The following is a 17853-nucleotide window of genomic DNA, read 5'->3' as shown; positions in this document are numbered from 1 at the left end:
CACCAGCAAGCAAAATGTTCTTACAATGCGTGCCAGCTGTACACAAAAATTCATTCAAATTGTCAAAAAATGTGTCACAGTTTGGTGGGCGGTAAAAACCGGCGATTACGAGATGGAAGTCGTTTAAAAAGACTTTCGCAATGACGCATTCGGTGTCTGCTATGTCAGGGGATCTTTGAACATGCATGGACTCTCGAAACAACAAAGCGACTCCGCCCCCCCGGGAATCTCGGTCCTTCCTATATATTTTGTACCCTGGTGGTGTTATCTCGAAGTCTAAGATACCTGAGTGCAGCCAAGTTTCAGATATTATTACGACATGCGGCTCATGCGCCACTATAATACTTTGCAAGTCGCTAACTTTGTTTACGATGCTGCGGGCGTTCAGATTAATGATGCGGAAGTATTTTTGAGTGACCGAAGAAGTTCACTGTTTCTTCCTAGATTTTTGTTGGCTGCTAAAACGGGAATTCTTTTCATCTCAGCAGCATCCCAAGCATATGTATCTCCATTTATGATGACTTTGTCGTGTACAAGTTTCACTTTCTCGCCCTTTTTCCTGATATTTGCAGTGCTTTCCCATAAGTACCTCCTGGTCTGCCTAGTTTCTGGTGAGAAGTCTTCGGCAACTGAGATATCTTTTCCCTTCAGTTTAGAGCAGTTTCTGAGTACATTAATTTTTTCACGGTGATCAATTAACCGGAGCACTACCGGTCTGTTTTTGTTTCGCCTCTTTTGTCCTATTCGGTGAATTCTTTCGACTGTTGACACCTTTACACCGAGCATGTTTTCAAATATTTCAGAAACCACCGTATTTGTTAGTGACTGGAATGTTTCATCAGGACGTTCCGGTAAACCGAACACAAGAAGATTATTGCGTCTGCTCCTGTCTTCGAGGTCGATCAGTTTGGTTTGTATGGTCTGGATAGTTGCCTCAAGGCTGGAAATTTTGCTTGTGAGTTCTGTAAATGCTGCTGTCGAATTTTCGACCTTGGATTCAATAGTGTCAAGCCTTGCTTGCATGGTTTTTTGACCATCAAGGATTTGGCGCAAAAGCTCCTCTGTGTTCAGCCCAGGGTTCGATTCCACATCACCACACATTATCAGCAATGAGCATACAACATCTTGAACAAAAAAGTACAACTTATTTAGACATGTGGGGCACGTCAGCTGGATGAAACAACGGTTGCTAGTTTTGACAGTGGAGTAATTTTTACTAACCTGCATGAAATACAGGAAGGGGTTCATGTTTGCTGGGGAGCAGCTGACGTGCCCACTGAAGAAATTGCAGCTCGGTCCGTCTCTTATAGTCGGCCGCATTGATGACGTCGAACTGGGGGGTGGGTAGATCTGGTCAATGTGGCCGTCGAAGTAACAGTGGCCGTCGAAGCAGCAAAGAAATCCATCTGCGCAGGCGCCTCCAGTTAAGTCTGTCGATGCGGTGCCGTACGTTTTTCCATCTGCAGATGCGCTGCTCAGTCCAGTCGAGCCGACGAGAACAATCTGCATGAAATACAGGAAGGGGTTCATGTTTGCTGGGGAGCAGCTGACGTGCCCACGTCAGCTGACGTGCCCACGTGCTGACGTGCTCATCTATACTTATACAGCGAGTATATACCATTTTGATGGTATATACTCGCAAGTTCAATGGAATGGAAGGGGAGCGGTAAGAATCATGTGAAAAAAGAATGCACTACATATTCTTATGTGTGTCTTAGCCTCAACCAATGAATGTACTAGCTTAAAAAGAAGAAGCAGCGATAAATTGCTCGCTGAGGAGACCGATAAACGTACAGTGTGACGCAATAATGGAACGTCCAACTGTGTACAAGAAAAAGAAAGAATCTTGCTCACGGCACGCCGTAGGCGCCAATTTCTTTAACGTTCTTAAGAAATTATTTTCGAAAAGCTTTGATAACGTCAACGGAACAACGGTTACTTGTGTATATACAGTCAGAAATGCTCATCTATACTTATACAGTCATAAATGCTCATCGCTTAATTGGTGCTTCATTCTTGTGTGCTCTATTTATTTACACAGACAAACCAATGTAAGAGTGCGTGTCACATAGCTCGCCTTCAGGGATTGCCTGCCTTTCACGCAGTAAGCTTGTTTGGGGATAATTCATCACGGCAACCACGCGAAATGTGCGCTCAGTGTACATACTCTGTAAACAGGTAACTCCTGCAAACAATTCTGTGCTTTCTTTTTCTTCAAGATTATTATTTTGAGCGCAAAATCTTCCCTCGTTTTGAAAGCATTAACAGAAATGCCCAGGGGGGCTTGTGCGGGGTGTTTTCGTAGAGCGCTGAGGGCCAAACCCTTGAGGATCGCGCCGGCGTTATTTATACCTAGCACGCAAGAAAGGCACGCCCGATGAGGGTGACTCCGTATCTCATCGCGCTCAATATCCAGCAGTGATGTTCCGTACTACGCCGAAGAATTCCCAGTCTAAGACACGAAAATTCCCTGTTTCCGGAATATTTCCCCTGCATACTTCACAAAAAAAAAAAAAAATCCCGGCATATGTTTCTGCACAATGGTAGTAATGCACTCCCCCCCCCCCCCCCCCCCCCCCCCACACACACAGGTATAAATGCATGTGTGTGACGCATTTGCGACTATTAAAATCATGACTAGCTCCTGCGCCCTTGCGCAACACAATAGCACGGCCTTCGTAACTCATGCGTTCTAAGCGCATTTGGCGCATACGTGGGCTTCGAGTCTAACACTCGGAGTGAACTACAAATCGCACCACATAATTATCAGACACAAATCTGAAGGGCTATGCTTGCGTGCGGCATGCGCCAGAACCGATTGCGCAAGCCGAATGGCACATTCTGACTATTATGTGTTGGTCATCATAGCGGAATCTCCCCAATTATGAAACTCTCTGCAACATCGCAAACATTCCCCAATTGTCTAAAATTAGGACTGAAAATTCCCCGAAAAAGAGAAAATTTCCTGCACGAAACATCGCCGATATCCAGAGGCCGAAGAAGTTTCAAGGTCAATCTTGGTAGGACGATACGAACACTTGCACACCCAATCCAAGACGATGGCCACAGCTACAATTAAGACACCACGCCACTAAAAACATTTCGTGTAGCGAAAAGAAAGAAAACTTACCTTAACAGATGCGCTGGTTGCAGGCTCTCTTCTCTTCGCAGCTACATACTACAGCAAGAAATGGCTCCGGAATAACTCCTTTGTCTAAAATGCTCGTCATGAAGGGCACATGTCCTTTAATGCAGAATGTGCATTCATATATTGTTGCCTTTTTCGTTTGGGGCAATTGTTGAGCTACAGGAATGCTGCGAGCAACTGCTATGAATGTGCATCCGTTCTCTCGAATCTGTGCCGGCGAAAAAAAATCACGCCATTTCCACGAAGCGAATGATGATTGAGGAGCTGACTCGGAGATAATCGGGTTTTGCCTGCGTTATTATTATCATCATCAAGGCTCTCGAAGAACAACAGGAAGAAGACTTCTCTTTCGCGCGAGCGTGCGCATGCTACAGTTGGCTACGCTAAAGTCCCTAGATTAAAAGGACAAATCTAGGGACTTTAGGCTATGCTATATGTGGTTTTGCCTGAGTTAATATCATCAAGGCGCTCGAAAAACAAGAGGAAGAACTCTCTTTCGCGCGAGCTGCGCCTATAGCGGTCGCCTTTGGAACTAAGGTTACGCATACGGCGCGGGACTTTGCCCCAGCTAAAGAACCTGGCGAGCCAGCTCCTAAAACGAGTGATCTCGAAACAGAATTTTTGGAGCGGGTTTCGTGCGGTTTACGAGTAGTGGGCGGTAGTTGGTACCTAGACCAGTGATTCTCAAATGGGGTTCCGCGGAGCCGTCTTAGGCGTGCCGCGACGCCATCGCCCGCGAAAAAGAAGTTTTTGCAGGCGAGTTTTGACCTATTCGCAGTTCCAGGTCCTGCTCCAGCAACTGCAGCAACATTCTCAACAAGATCACTTCGGCTGTCCCAACGCCTCAATTAAAAAAACGCCAGGCCTGTGCTGAAACCGCAGCACAGTCACAGCGAAAGCTGGAAGAGCGGCGTTTCTAGTGCCCGTTAAGCTCTCTTGGGGCTACAATACAAGTACACTAGAAATGTGCCCACTACGCCATAAATCACAATTTTTGTGAAGTTGGGAAGCACCTATATACTAAGCCATTATTCGTCATTCTACGGAGAAGCGAGGCACCAGCTACACGTCCGTAAGGCATTATGTGCACTTTGTTGACGCGACGACTGATTACGATGAATAATTATGGCTCAGCCCTTTGTAATGGGTTGGAATCTTTAAACGGCCCACCAGTTATGTAATTTGCATTGGGTGACGCCCGGTCGCTATTTCCCTCTCCCGTCATGCTGTATAACATACGTTGACGTGGGAGAGACGGGGGGGGGGGGCGAAGAACTTTACTGAGACCCCGAGGAAATGGATCATGCGCTTATGGGCTTCCTTGGCAACCAATACAAGTGCACTTGCGAGGAACTCACTACGCTATAAATCATTGTAATTTTACTGAGACCCCGAGGAAGTGGATCATGCGCTTATGGGCTTCCTTGGCAACCAATACAAGTGCACTTGCGAGGAACCCACTACGCTATAAATCATTGTAATTTTTAAGAAGTAGGGCAGCAGGCACTGTGCCATTTTTCGTCATTCTACACGGAGAGCGTTGGTACCTGCTAAACGCATGTAAGGCACTTATGCGTACTTTGTTGATGCTGTGCCTGATGACGATGAAGAATTATGGCAAAGCCCTTTGTAATGGGTTGGAAGCATTCAACAACCTACTCGTTGCGCAATTCGCACTGTGTGACGCCTGGTTACAGAATTCGCGTTGTGCGACGCTTGGTGCTTATTTTACTCTTCTACCACGCTATATTGCATATGCTAATGTGGTTCCTTCCCGACATGAAACCTGTATAGGACATTTTTGCAAAGCAGTTTCAAGCACCGGCATGGCTCGGAGGTTGAATACTGGGCTCCCACGCAGAGGGCCCAGGTTCGAACCTCGTTCCATCCTGGAACTTTTCTCTTATTTCGTTTTTTTTTTCTTATTTCGAGCGATACTGGTTACGGACACCGGCGGCGGCGGACAACTACGGCGCCAAAAACGGCCGGTGAAATGATCTCATAACAGCTTTCGCTGTAAAACTAAGCCTGCTACATCAGCCACAGTAGCGCTGCATTTCCTTCGTCTGTTCCGTCTTCCTTTTAATACGGTAGCGAGCGCGTTTCGCCCTCCCCCCCACCCCCCTCCAGTTCGCCGCACCAAGGGGATGGCGGACCAGTCCACAAGGGTTCCCCGACACATCGACGGCTGAGAACCACTGACCTAGACCTTAATATACTAAACGAAAGGCGGCGCAGTAGTTCTCATTAATTTGGATCGGGCCTAGGAACGCCGAGACCCTTGACGTGTTTCGATTTGCCGCGTTTCCCATTGTGTATTTCGGACGGGCCCCGTCAGCTCGATGCGCGTCGGCGTCTCGCGCTGCAATGCAATGCAGAGGGCGCTACGTAGTCTTCATTTGTAAGGTGCATCGATTACACCGTCGCCTACCGCTTTGAGGGTGGAGACAGGGTTGCACCAAAGAGGTCGCGATGAGCGCCAGCGCGATGACCGCGATGAACGCCGCGATGAGCGCCAGCGCATACGCGTCCCCTCCCCCTTTCTCTCCTCTCCTATGCTCTCCCCCTCTCGCGCGCCTGTCGACCGCATTCCCCGCTCGCCCTGTGAGAATTAACGGCCAGGCTAGAGGGAAGACACGACGCGCGTAGCGTTCCTCTTTGTGTTCCACGACGCGAGGTCGGTAGCATGCCCAACGAACGCCAACGGAACGCGATCGTGCAAGTGCTCCGGCTTCGCATCGCCTCATGGTCCCCTTTAGCGGGAGATGGTGTAAATTTTTTATTTGTGATCTCCAATAGTGACGTTCCAAAGGCAGATAAAGGACACCACACACTTAACTAGAGTGTACTAGAAACGCTTCAAGTACACTATAACTTAACTGCCATCTTTTGGGGAGAAGACAGGGTTGCCTGTGCTGTTTTCAACGCCAACGGTCTGTGAGTTTCGAGGCACGAGTATTGCGCCGCCTCCTCCGAGAGATGGCGCCACACTGCGTGACAACGCCAGCAGCGTCCTGTGCGGCGTGGGTAGTGTTTGGTCGAGACAAGTCTTGCATTGAGGTTCAGTTCGAAACAGGTTAATTCCGGCTCAGTAAGCTCTCAGCCCTGCGTGGCATCATGGCCGCAATTACGATTGTGACAATCTGCTCTGCCGGTTGCCATTTCGTGCTTACATTTACCCTCGATTACAAAAGAGCCAGCCATTCTTTTTTTTTTTAGTAACCACACTGAACCGAAGGACGCGGGTTTTATACCGGTCGTGGTGGTCGCGTTACGATGTAGGCGAAATGTTAGATTCCCGTGTACTGTGAGATGTAAGTGCGCGTTAAAGAACCCCATGTAGTCAAGATTATCCGCAGCCATGCACTACGGCGTCTCTCGTAGCCCGAGTAACTTTGGGAAGTTAAACCCCATAAGCCAACATCCCAGTGAAGACCAGAGACAGACATGAAGGTTGGCAGCTTTGTCTCCATTTATTAAAGGCGAAAGCCTCAGATGCCTCATCAAGCAGGAAAAGTGGCCGTCGGCGTCAACACGAACGATGCAAAAAGTCACGTGATCAGAGAGGACGGCTTCATGACGTCCCATTGCGAAGTAATCATGACGTCACAGATCGCATTTCGATGGGGGCGTCGTCATGATGACGTCACAGATGGCCAAATTTTGGGACGTCACCGGGAAGTCACCTTACGGGACGTAGCAAGATGCCAAGTTGGGCCAGTCGGTTTACGTTCACGTTTGAACATTTGGTTGAAGCACACCGAAAAACACAGACTGTAGAAGAAGCAGACAGAATTTTTCGACATAAGGATGAGCTTGCTCGCGAGATAGTAGAATCATAACGCATCCGGAAGAGGGGACATGACTGTGTTAGTCAAGCCACAATTGTGCGGCATGATAAGGAATACGCGCATCTAGATACGTAGTGCTTGCAATATCTAATAAATGACATGTACCGCAGAAAATTCTTGTAATCCCGATACGAGCGCCTTTCTTGTCGCGCCCTGCACAGGTGCGCATGCGCGAGCAACCATGAATCTTCTGCCTTGTATAGACCGTTTTCACGGAGAGGAGGAGCGTAGCCTCGAACCGGTGTATTTTCACCGCTTTCTCTCTCTCCACCTCGGCCGACCGCTGCCGCTGGTGTGTGCGGATTCCCGAATTTTGCACTGCGTGGTGCGTGAGAGGTCAGCGTGTTTCCATTTTTCGACGCGCTGAAACAATTGTACTGCCGCAAATCGAAATGTCGGACGAGAACAGGTCGACAAGCTACCACTGCGCTGTGTTTGGCTGCGGCAACAGCTACGGAAGCCTGAAAGACTGGCAGCCAAGGCATGCGAAGTGCACAATGTTTTTAAATGACTTCGCTTTTCTCAGGTCGCACGCCTTCTTCTCCGACAAATAGTATATTATTATATGTGGTGTCTGCACTTATGGCCATTTCTCCAAGTCACCACACCAGCTTGTGATTGTGCTTGGGTGCTGGTACACTTTATCATCTGCACCAAAGAGAACCAATGTCAAGGCTGACGATTAATGCACAAAATGTTTGACCAAGAGTTGTTCTCATGTACCTCTCTGATTTCTATGCTACAGCACATGATTTACAATGCCTGCGGCTTGAAAATGTTCCATCTTAGTGCGTGCAATTTCGAGATTATTGAATGAGCACTTTTCAATCTACATGACAGAAAGGCCCGCATGACATGTGTTCTTTGGCGTAGGTACGCGTTTCTAACGTTTCGTCGAGAGCACTTTCTTTCTCGACTTGTCAATTTTGTGACGATAACTGGGGTAGCGTTATGACAACCGCACTTTTTTTTTTTTCGCGCGGCAGCCTGGGTGTCGTGAATAATCGGCCCACGTTCGCTAAAGCCAGGTCGTTACCTGGACACGTGCGCTCGTCGTAATGCTTCTGAAATACTCGCCAGAAAACAAATTGACAATAATGTTACCAAAAACGAGCGCCCTTTCGGCGTATCACTAGTGGCGGCGGCTCGCGCCGAAACGAACTTATGCCATGCCACGCTTCCAGATGTGCAACAGGCTTATTTTTATTTTATCATCGGTGTTGTTTCTACGCCGGATTTTGAGCTCACACGTCGTACTTCTGTTCCTTATCCTGTGCAAGGATCAGAGGCCACAAGCTACGACGGCGACACGAATAAACACAGGCATCGGTGTTTGTGCTCCTGTCGTTCCGTGAACATTGTATTGCAACGTGCCAAGCGGAACCAAAATGGTCTGTTAGGGATTAGAGTTATGTTGAACTTGAATAATCACGGCACGGAAACCCGGGAGCCATCTTAAACACTAATGCGCGCACCTAGCGCACAGCCGGACAATGGCCTACGTATTCGCTCGTCTCCATTTACGTTTCTCCGATTATACTTCGACAGTTGTCCTAAATGTTAACGCTCTTTTATAGTGATTATTCCAAGAACCTCACCCGGCCAGCTATAACAAAACATAAAAAGCAATTACCAATTTACACATGCTGCTTAAGAACTGCATTGGCATTATTCTCATCGTCGGCGCTGCTGCGGGAACGTCTCGTGGGCCGCCGCTGCTTGCTGTTTCAGCCATTTTGAAGCTGACAGCTTAGTGAAAAACCAAAAAGACGCGTACCATCAAGGAAAAAAGTAAGGACAGGACAGAAAGACGCCCTTTCTGTCCTGTCCTTACTTTTTTCCTTGATGGTACGCGTCTTTTTGGTTTTTCAGTAAGCATGTACCAACTAGCCCAACAAAAAGTTCTATTAAGTGACAGCTTAGTGATTATTTATCAGCGCCTTTACACTCGAAAAGCGTTGCCCTGTTTTGCCCGTGTACCGCGAAGAACAGCAATACCTTGTGAACCGAGCGCATACGCTGCATACACCGCCGCGGAACCCCACACACCGGAAGGGCGGCGAAACGTCGCAGACGATAGACGGCGCTGCGGCGGTGGAGTGCTTTAAAAATGGCAGCCTCCTTGTGAAATTGGTGTATACTTTTTCTGATTAATAAAGCCTCAGTTGTGAGTGTAAGTGCTGACCTGCCTGCTTCTTCTGGTCTGTGTTTTTGGTGCGCTTCAACCAAATTTTCTTACACGACGTAACATGGTGTCAGCGCTCGAGATGATCACGTGGTCAAAGGTGGGCCGATCCCGGAGCCAGTTCAAAACCAAGTAAGGTGCAGAACGCTTGCATTGCCTCGTATCCTGGAGGCAGTGGAAAACCACGTAAGGCACAGAAATCTTCCGGAATGGGGAGGGGGGGGGGGGGGGGAGTGTATTGGAGGGTGAACACATAGACTGATAAGAAAAAGATGGCTTTCGCCTTCGAGTCGTCTTAGACGAATGCGACCCTGTGAGTTTTTGTTCTATGCTGACAACTTCCTTCACCACTCAGACCTAGCTTTTTCCCAATCCAGACGCGCGTCTTTCATCCCAGCGTATTTCCCGAGGTCGGCGGAAACAGGCCCGTCGTCCACTTTGCTGCCCTTTACACGCTCAGAATGCGCGAACAGCACATACATATTGTGATCTTTGGAAACCGCCGGGGCGTGGAAAAGGCTGCGAGCCAGTGCACCCGCTCTATTTCTGTGCCCCCAAGTATCATCGCGAAACGGGGGTCCGGCTCCTGCGCTTCGGGAGCTGCTCGGCCAACGCCTCTTTCTTTCTTTCTTTTTTTTTTATCGTGTATACACTCGCCTGCGCGCGTGCACGGTGTATACCGCATTTAAAAATGCGTGCCTGGGCGCCAGCCAAGAATTTGAACCCCCGATCGAGAACCTGCGCTCGCAGACGCAGCAAGCTTGATTAGTCTTGCGTTTTTCTTAGGCTTTTGTTTTTTTTTAGTCTTTTAAACGTCTTTAGTTAGTATTCTTTCCCTTCCCTTGTTTCCGGAGGAGCATCGTGTGCGTCAGCTGGGCATGGCTGCTCGCCGCTCCCACGCACTGTCTGGGCCCGGTGCTGAGAGGTCCTTCTCTTCAGGACTGCAGTAACGAGGTCGTCTTTTTCTTTCTTTCTTTCTTCTTTCTTTCTTTCTTTCTTTCTTTCTTTCTTTCTTTCTTTCTTTCTTTCTTTCTTTCTTTCTTTCTTTCTTTCTTTCTTTCTTTCTTTCTTTCTTTCTTTCTTTCTTTCAACCGTTTTAATTTATTTCATTTTTCTTTCGCGTCGCAACTACACACTCGATCTCTGGATATAGGTTATAGGGCTCGAGTCCGGCCGTCCCGACCGACCCATTGTCTTCGAAGAAGTAGTTGTCTGGATGATCAGCAAAGGCGAAATTGATAGCTATCCTGCGAGTTCCATAGAACGCCTCTGACAAGACGACCTGTAGGCGTATCTCTTTGTAGCACTTTCCGACTGGCCGTCCGCAATTTTTTTTTCTTGCTGCGAGCTGCCTACCTAATCCGAGAGCCTCTACGGACCAGCCACGTAAATTTGGAGCATACGTTTGTTTAGAAAAGACAACAGAGGAGAGACAATATTGGGAAGCGCATAGCACACTCCCAATATTGCAAAAACATAATAATAAATAAAGTTAGGAGACTTCTTCCAAAGTTTTTCAGTCATAGCAGTTGATAAACTCCATTGCGGAACCCGGACATGTTTTAGAAAGGGTTAACAGCGCATAGAAGAAGAGGAAACAGGACCGAACAATCTGAGGCAACGAGCAGTGTCTGTGACTGTACGTTTGAGGCATTGCTACTTTATTGCGCAGCACTTAGAGGACGAGGACAGAACTGCAGACACAAGCGCAAACTTTCAACTATGTTTATTGGGTAAACAAGTAATGCTTTTATACATTTGCATGCATGGTCTATCTTAGATAGCTTAGTTGGTAATAGATGCCAGCTAGCACAAACGAGTACCCTTATAATTTTGAAGCATGTCAGATGATGTGGCAGTAATGTGCGTGCCTTTTCTTGCATGGTTCCTTCTCCCTCGCATTGCATATATGCACTTTTTCACCGAAATAAATCTACTCAGCGCTCTTTGCCTTGTCTATTTTGTGCCGTTTCCTGTTCTTGTATGTGCGGGTAATATTTTCTGATGGATCTGTGCCAACTTGCCCAGGCTTCAACTCTTTCAACTTGGGCGCGTGCTCATGGACAAATGTTGCGGAGCATAGCGAACCGACGCGTCCCCTAGGAGCGGCGACATAAAACACACTGCATCGCCACGATTGCTATACAGCCATCGCGCGAGTTGCCGTACTTAGAAGCGCTTCCAAGGAAGGCTGAAGAGTTCTATTGCCGCAGTATCGTACGCAAAGCACTGGCCGCAAGTGTAAACACACCGCTCCCTTCATCAATGCGACATCGCTTTCAGCCTTGTGCAACGTAACACACAAAAAATTACAGCATATCCACGGGTGAATGATGAAGAGCTTGGGCGAAGCTCCCGAAGCAGTCATGGTTACACTGTGAAATGTTCAGTGGTTTCTCCCAGCAGTAATCAAAGTGATAAGCCGCTTTGATTATTTTCCCTTTTTTTCTTCTTTTTTTATTATCCTTTAATTTTTATTATTTTTTATTTTTTTCTATCTCTGTGGGACAGCGCCATGTAGTATATCGTCACCCAACTGCAGTTTGCATGCATCTTTATGGGACAGCGCCATCTATTGAATGATACGGTAGACGCGACGGGGGCGACACGCCGCATGGAGCGACGACCGACCAGGTGATGCTATAAGGAGCTCCGCTCCTAAAAAATGCCACTTATTAGCTTGTTTTCCCGCCTGAAGGACGATGTCTCAGTGAGTAGACCTCCGTGATTTCAACCAATGGCGTGCCCGTATTTCGGTGCTCCATTTACAATGTTTATTCCGAAAAGATAATGTTCATGAATCGGGGAACTGAACAATTCATGTATTGGAAAAAGAAAGCTACCTCCACAGGTGCGCTGGTTGCTGACTACCTTCTGTGCACTACAACGCAGTATGCTGAAAAAAGAACTGCTTAAATATCCTCACTACACAGAATATACGTCATCAGGGGCACATTTCTTTTAATACAAAACGTTTCCGTTGGAGTTTCTCGTTTGGTGCAATTGCTTGGTGAAACTGCAAATAAAGGAAAGGTCGTCATCGCTACGACTTGCGACTGTAGACCATTTCTGGATCATGCACTGTCGGTGGTACAGGTCTAACGGAAGGCGTAGTAGTCTGCGAGAAGTCCGTGCATAATCTTGCAATTTAGATGCGAAGCATCTTATAGCGGAGTTCAAACCGGTGGTGGTGGTGGTGTGCAGCGTGACCACTCTTACTGCGCATGCGCATACCTTCTCTACACACCTCCTCTCCACTCCCCCTCACCACTCCTCCTGTCCACTTCCCCTCTCCCCTTCCCCCTTTCCACTCCCCCTCTCTACTTACCCTCTCCCATTTCACCACTCAACTTACCCTCTCCCCTTCCCCTCTCCGCTTTCTCTCTCCCTTCCCCTCTCCGCTCCCCCTACCCCTTTCCACTCTTCCTCTGAAACACGGGCTAGACATGCCGAAATTCTCTCCTGCGCAACGCCGCGATGAGCGCCAGCGCATGCGCGTCCGCTCCCCCTCTCTCCTCTCCTACGCTGCCCCCCTCTCGCACGCCTGTCGAACGCGTTCCCCGCTCGCCCTGTGAGAATTAACGGCCAGGCTAGAGGGAAGACAAGACGCGCGTAGCGTTCCTCTTCGTGTTCCACGACGCGAGGTCGGTAGCGTGCCCAACGAACGCCAGCGGAACGCGATCGTGCAAGTGCTCCGGCTTCGCATCGCCTCATGGTCCCCTTTAGCGGGAGATGGTGTAATTTTATTGTAATACGCGTGCTTGCTGCACCGCTAGAAAAGATAAGACATCTTGGAACAGGGGTTATCGCTTGAACTGCCAGAACTAACGTCCTGACAAGTGGCCTTGTCTTCAAGCCAGCAACCTGTTGCTGCCTTGAAGAGACCACTTACTGAAACGTTGGTTCTAACGGCATCCCCTGCTCAAGGATTTCTCATCTCTTCAAGGCCCCACCTTCTCCGGAACTTCGGCCTACTGCCTCACCTCACCACGGCTGCAGTCTTCATCCTGCATGTAAGGTCACGTGTTCGATACATGGACGCAGCAGCCGCATTTGAGAGAGAATCACGTGCAGAAAAAATAGCAAACGTATATGTTAAAAAAACTTGGCGAGTTATGTATAACACAACCCGGCAAAGCAGTAATGCCGAGTTGCGTTATAACGATTGACGCAGTGCGAGAGGCCTAATTTACATGAAATGGTACAATCAAACTGGTGCCGACAACAGTGTATACACTCCCTATTCCACACTGCGTCGTCAAAGCAGTACGCATCACAACTCTCAAGTACATCGAATTTTTACTACCGCCACATGCTGCTGCGACGCTGCCTCCACAGAAGTTGGGTGTGCTCCTATCGAGTCGGGACATCCCCTTCTGTTGCGGGGAATCCCCTTCGGAGTTCTACTCCGCGTTTGCAAGTGGTTGCCGCGGCTTTTGTCGGCGCCGACGTCAGTTCCGCTGGGAGAAGTCACGTGCTCTCCGGACGCGGCTTTTGCGAACGCCAGTCGGTGCGCGCCAACCTAGCCGAGTAAATCTTTCGCATTCAAACTCGCCTTTTGTAATCGAAACGCCGAGGAGATGTTTCGAAATGACGTCATAGGCTCGTTTGTCTGAAGATGTGTACCAAACATTCGTGTGAACCCGTGGTGCTTAAAAGATACTTTACGAGCGGTTTTTCGCCGTTTGCGTCGATACAGATGTGTAGTCTGATTTGAAGCCGATTTCATGTCCCAATTGATGTCAGAACACAAATACAAAAACGCAAAGCCTGATAAAGGACACAGCTGCTTGTACACCTTCAGTACGAAGCCCAACTCGTTTTGACGAAACAGAATACTAAACTTCTCAAGGTGTCAAGTCGGCCTGAACGCGATAACATAGATCGAAGTGAAATTAAGCATCGCATACATTCGCTTTTATCGCCGCAATCATCAAGGATCGATTTTTTTTCTGCCCGTAATGAATCATACTTTTCAAACAACATTTTACCTCTATAAACTATTTATTTTTTGTCTATATATGAAAAACATGAGAATGTAGGCTATGTTGGATGCGGCTATCCCATCCATCATGATATTAAAGGACCCCTGACACCGAATTTGGAAACTCGAGATGCTTGTGTTGTTTGATAGTCCTGCATGCGGGGGCACTTCTGACCGATTATGAGTGACGAGCGTTGACTTTAAGATATTTTTATTTGGTTTTAAAGTAAGCCTGAGTGCTCATCTGAATGTTGAACTCCTATCAACATAACCACTAGTATGACGTAGACGTAGGCCCCTTGTGACGTTGCAGAGGTAAAGCAAGTGTTGTCGACGTCACAGACAGAAATATGCGCGGTGCATGCACTGTGGTATATTGCGAAGCATGTTTGCTCTCCCACCTTCTCCTTCTTCGGTACGTGTCGGCAGGCAGCGTGAGCTCTCCGTGTGTGTGTTCTCCAACTGGCAGTTCAACAAGCGCGTGGCTGACGTCACCCAATACTGAGCGCACGTCATCACGCGTGCCCCGAGGCGCGACCGCCGCGGCGCGGCGCTAGTTTCTTATCCTCTTTCGGCGCGCGTTTTGAACCTCCACTAAAAATGACCATAATTAACGCTGCCAGGATTAATTAGACATCACGTTGGAGCATTTACGGTGTCATTCCGTGGTTACAAGACATAGACCTACTTATTACAACATAAATGTCACAAACAAGAAATCGGCTGTCAGGGGCCCTTTAATATGGAAGAAACACGCAAAAACAGGAACAACTAGAAAGAATAAAAGAATATGAAAAGAAAAAAAATATTCAGAAGTACTATGCACATATATGGTCTCTGGCATATAAAGAATTAGCAGAGTCTGTAGCTAAATGCCTTTGATGATTAATCGGTTCATTTTATTGCATGCCTATCTTTTGGCAGTATTGATGCTTCCTCTTTCTTTATTACGTTTTTCATGTTTTCACGCCGTTATATGCAGTAAAAGCTCGTTAATTCGGATTTCATGGGACCGGAAAAACTGTCCGAATTAACCGAATGCGGCACTATCGGAAATAACAAGAAAACAATGTGGAAATGTCTATCACATAAATGCACTTTCATTTCCTTGAGGAATACGCAAATTCAGTAATTATTTTGGGTAAGAGCAGCGCAAAAGCCACATTTTTCGTCATTTCCGAATTCGTCCCCGATGTCAACGCGAGTCAAGACCCCCGTGTCTTAATCCGCAACGTGCTCTGAAATAAAGTTCAAAAGGGGTACGATATGGGCTTGTTGGTAGCACATCTTCAGTAGGTTTCCTTGTATAGCGCACATACAAGTCAGAAATTATGAGGCTTAAAGAAAAACATAAAATAAATGCCTCAGCCTGCACCACCGAGGTATAACACATACAAGACAGGAGAAAATGAAGGCACATATAGACACACATGGCGTTGTGTGTCTATAGACCCACGCGCCTTTATTTTCATCATCATCATCATCATCATCAGCCTGTCTACGCCCACTGCAGGGCAAAGACCTCCCCCATGTCCCGCCAGTCAACCCGATCCTGTGATTTCTGCTGCCACGTCCTGTCTTGTATCCTAGGCCTATATCCCTACTGAATATTCCTATATGTATAGGACCCATACATATGATGTTATTGGATATGGGTCATATAGGTCATATGGGGTTCATGGGTCATATGGGGATTATGGGTCATATAGGTTTTATGGGTCGTATAGGTCATATGGGGTTTATGGGTCATATGGGGTTTATGGGTCATATGGCTGTTATAGGATTATGGGTCACGTGGGCAATACAGGTGTGCAGCTATAGAGACACATGTGCATTTGAGCATAGTGATAATAAGAGAATGCTGGTTAATGAAAAGTGAAGGAAAAACATATATGCAACGATGTGCGCTTGAATGATCGGTGCTTGACAATTAAGTGCAGTAGACCGTAAGTGGCTGCAGCAATTTAATATATTCTATGTATATAGATAAAAGAAACACAATGAGACATACTTTTCACCTTCATGATTTATTCAAATCGTTAAGCATTTCGGTTATAATCTGTTAATCTTGCGCAGCCGGTCGGGCGCAGGCACGTCGGCTGGTTTAAGCTTGACGTACTCAGCAAAGCCATCTGCAGAATAATGTAAAAAACATTAATTACTTAATTAAAACATTAATTAAACATCTAGATGATTTTTCCTGTTTTATCCTGTCTTGTATTTGTGCTACAATGAAACCTACTGAAGATGTGTTCTGAACCCATACTTTATCACGTATCAACAACGCGATTGTGGATGACGACCACGCCTTTCTGAAAGCACGCGATCACTTCGGCTGTCCGCGAACGCCGTTTTCGTTCGTTTGAGTCGCACATTGGCGGCATTTCGCGCTCGGCGCTATCCGAGTATTGTCCGAATTATCCGGATTGCGGCTAAACATGACTGAATTAACGAGAGTTAGATGCCATTAAACAATGCATACGCTGGCCGGGGGACCAGAGAACACGTCTGAATTATCCGATTTTCCCAATTAACGAGGGTCAACTTAACGAGCTTTTATACTGTACACTATTATTTAGTTAATAAATGTTTAATGTTGTTTCTTGTTGACTATTCGCTCCTAATTTGCTCAGTTGCGGAATGAAATCAGTTCCTCGTGATCTTACTTTCGGTCGTACGCCCTCTGCTTGCTTAACGGCTCCCCGATTAGGGACATATAAGGTATAAAAGGTAAATAAACAAATAGAATTATCAATTCAGCGCCCCTTTTTAGCAGGAGCCATGAATACGAGGGACCAAGTAAAGAGGAACGCGGAAATGTCGGGATAATGACACTGCTAGTACCAGACATCACCGGCACTTTGCAGATGGATTACTCGTCAAACCAACTTCATCCATCCATACGTTCATCCACTTACCCCAGGCTTTTCGCCCAATCACAGTGCTCGAATGCCGTCTCACGTGCGCGCCCGCAGAACGTCTTCTTGCTGCTGACACATGATTGAAAAGTTAAACGTTTTAACCGCATTTTGTGTTGATGCGTGGCTTCCGATGAAGAGCAGCGGAAGTTAACGTCTCATTTCCGATGCAGGAAGGAGCAGAAGGACGTCGACCGGACGTCCTCTACATCCGAAGGAACAAAGAAGTCCCAAAAAAACTGCATACGCAACACGCCTCCCGCTGTCCTTCGTCGGCAGCTGGCACGTGGGCCCGGAAACGAGAAGACGACGCCAACGACACAGTCGCCCAGTAGACGAGGGAGCCAGTCCTCCCCCCTACATGCGAGCCACGCGCCGGGGTCCGATCTTCGCGTGTCTTCTTCCATGGTGAGTCCAAACACCTGCGCGCGGTCACCGCGGGGGTGTTTCCATCGGCTCGGCTCGCGGAAACCACCACCACCCTCACCCTCTTCAACCCTCCCCCCCCCCTTTGCCCGCTTGCACGTACACTGGCTGCCTTGGCCGATCCTTCTGGAACGCGTTGCCGGTGTCAGGAGCCGGCTGCTACTATAGAATCGAAGCCGTAATATGTCGCAATATCTACACGTACTTCAGTGCTAAGAGAGAAGGAGAGGTTGTGAGGGAGAGAAGGATGGGGGGGAGGGAGGAGGAGGATAGACTGACCAAACGCGTAGCTATGGGTTCGAGCTCGCGTTGCATTCGAGGCGTGCACAGCGCGACGGCAA

The 17853-nt window shown here is 47.7% G+C and overlaps 1 protein-coding gene across 1 annotated transcript; it reads right to left on the bottom strand.

Annotated features, from left to right (window-relative positions):
• Window positions 1–211: 211 nt before the first annotated feature.
• LOC119399789 (uncharacterized) lies at window positions 212–17181 on the bottom strand. The gene is made up of 2 exons (XM_049417616.1): window positions 17087–17181; window positions 212–1503 (listed from the first exon to the last, which is right to left on the bottom strand). The coding sequence occupies exon 2, from the start codon at window positions 1318–1320 to the stop codon at window positions 385–387; it is 936 nt and encodes a 311-aa protein (XP_049273573.1). The 5' UTR covers window positions 1321–1503; window positions 17087–17181; the 3' UTR covers window positions 212–384.
• Window positions 17182–17853: the final 672 nt, after the last annotated feature.

Source organism: Rhipicephalus sanguineus, chromosome 7 (genome assembly GCF_013339695.2).
Source record: "Rhipicephalus sanguineus isolate Rsan-2018 chromosome 7, BIME_Rsan_1.4, whole genome shotgun sequence".
In the NCBI taxonomy this organism is placed as follows: Eukaryota; Metazoa; Arthropoda; class Arachnida; order Ixodida; family Ixodidae; genus Rhipicephalus; species Rhipicephalus sanguineus.
This window is presented reverse-complemented; position numbering and strand designations above follow the sequence as displayed.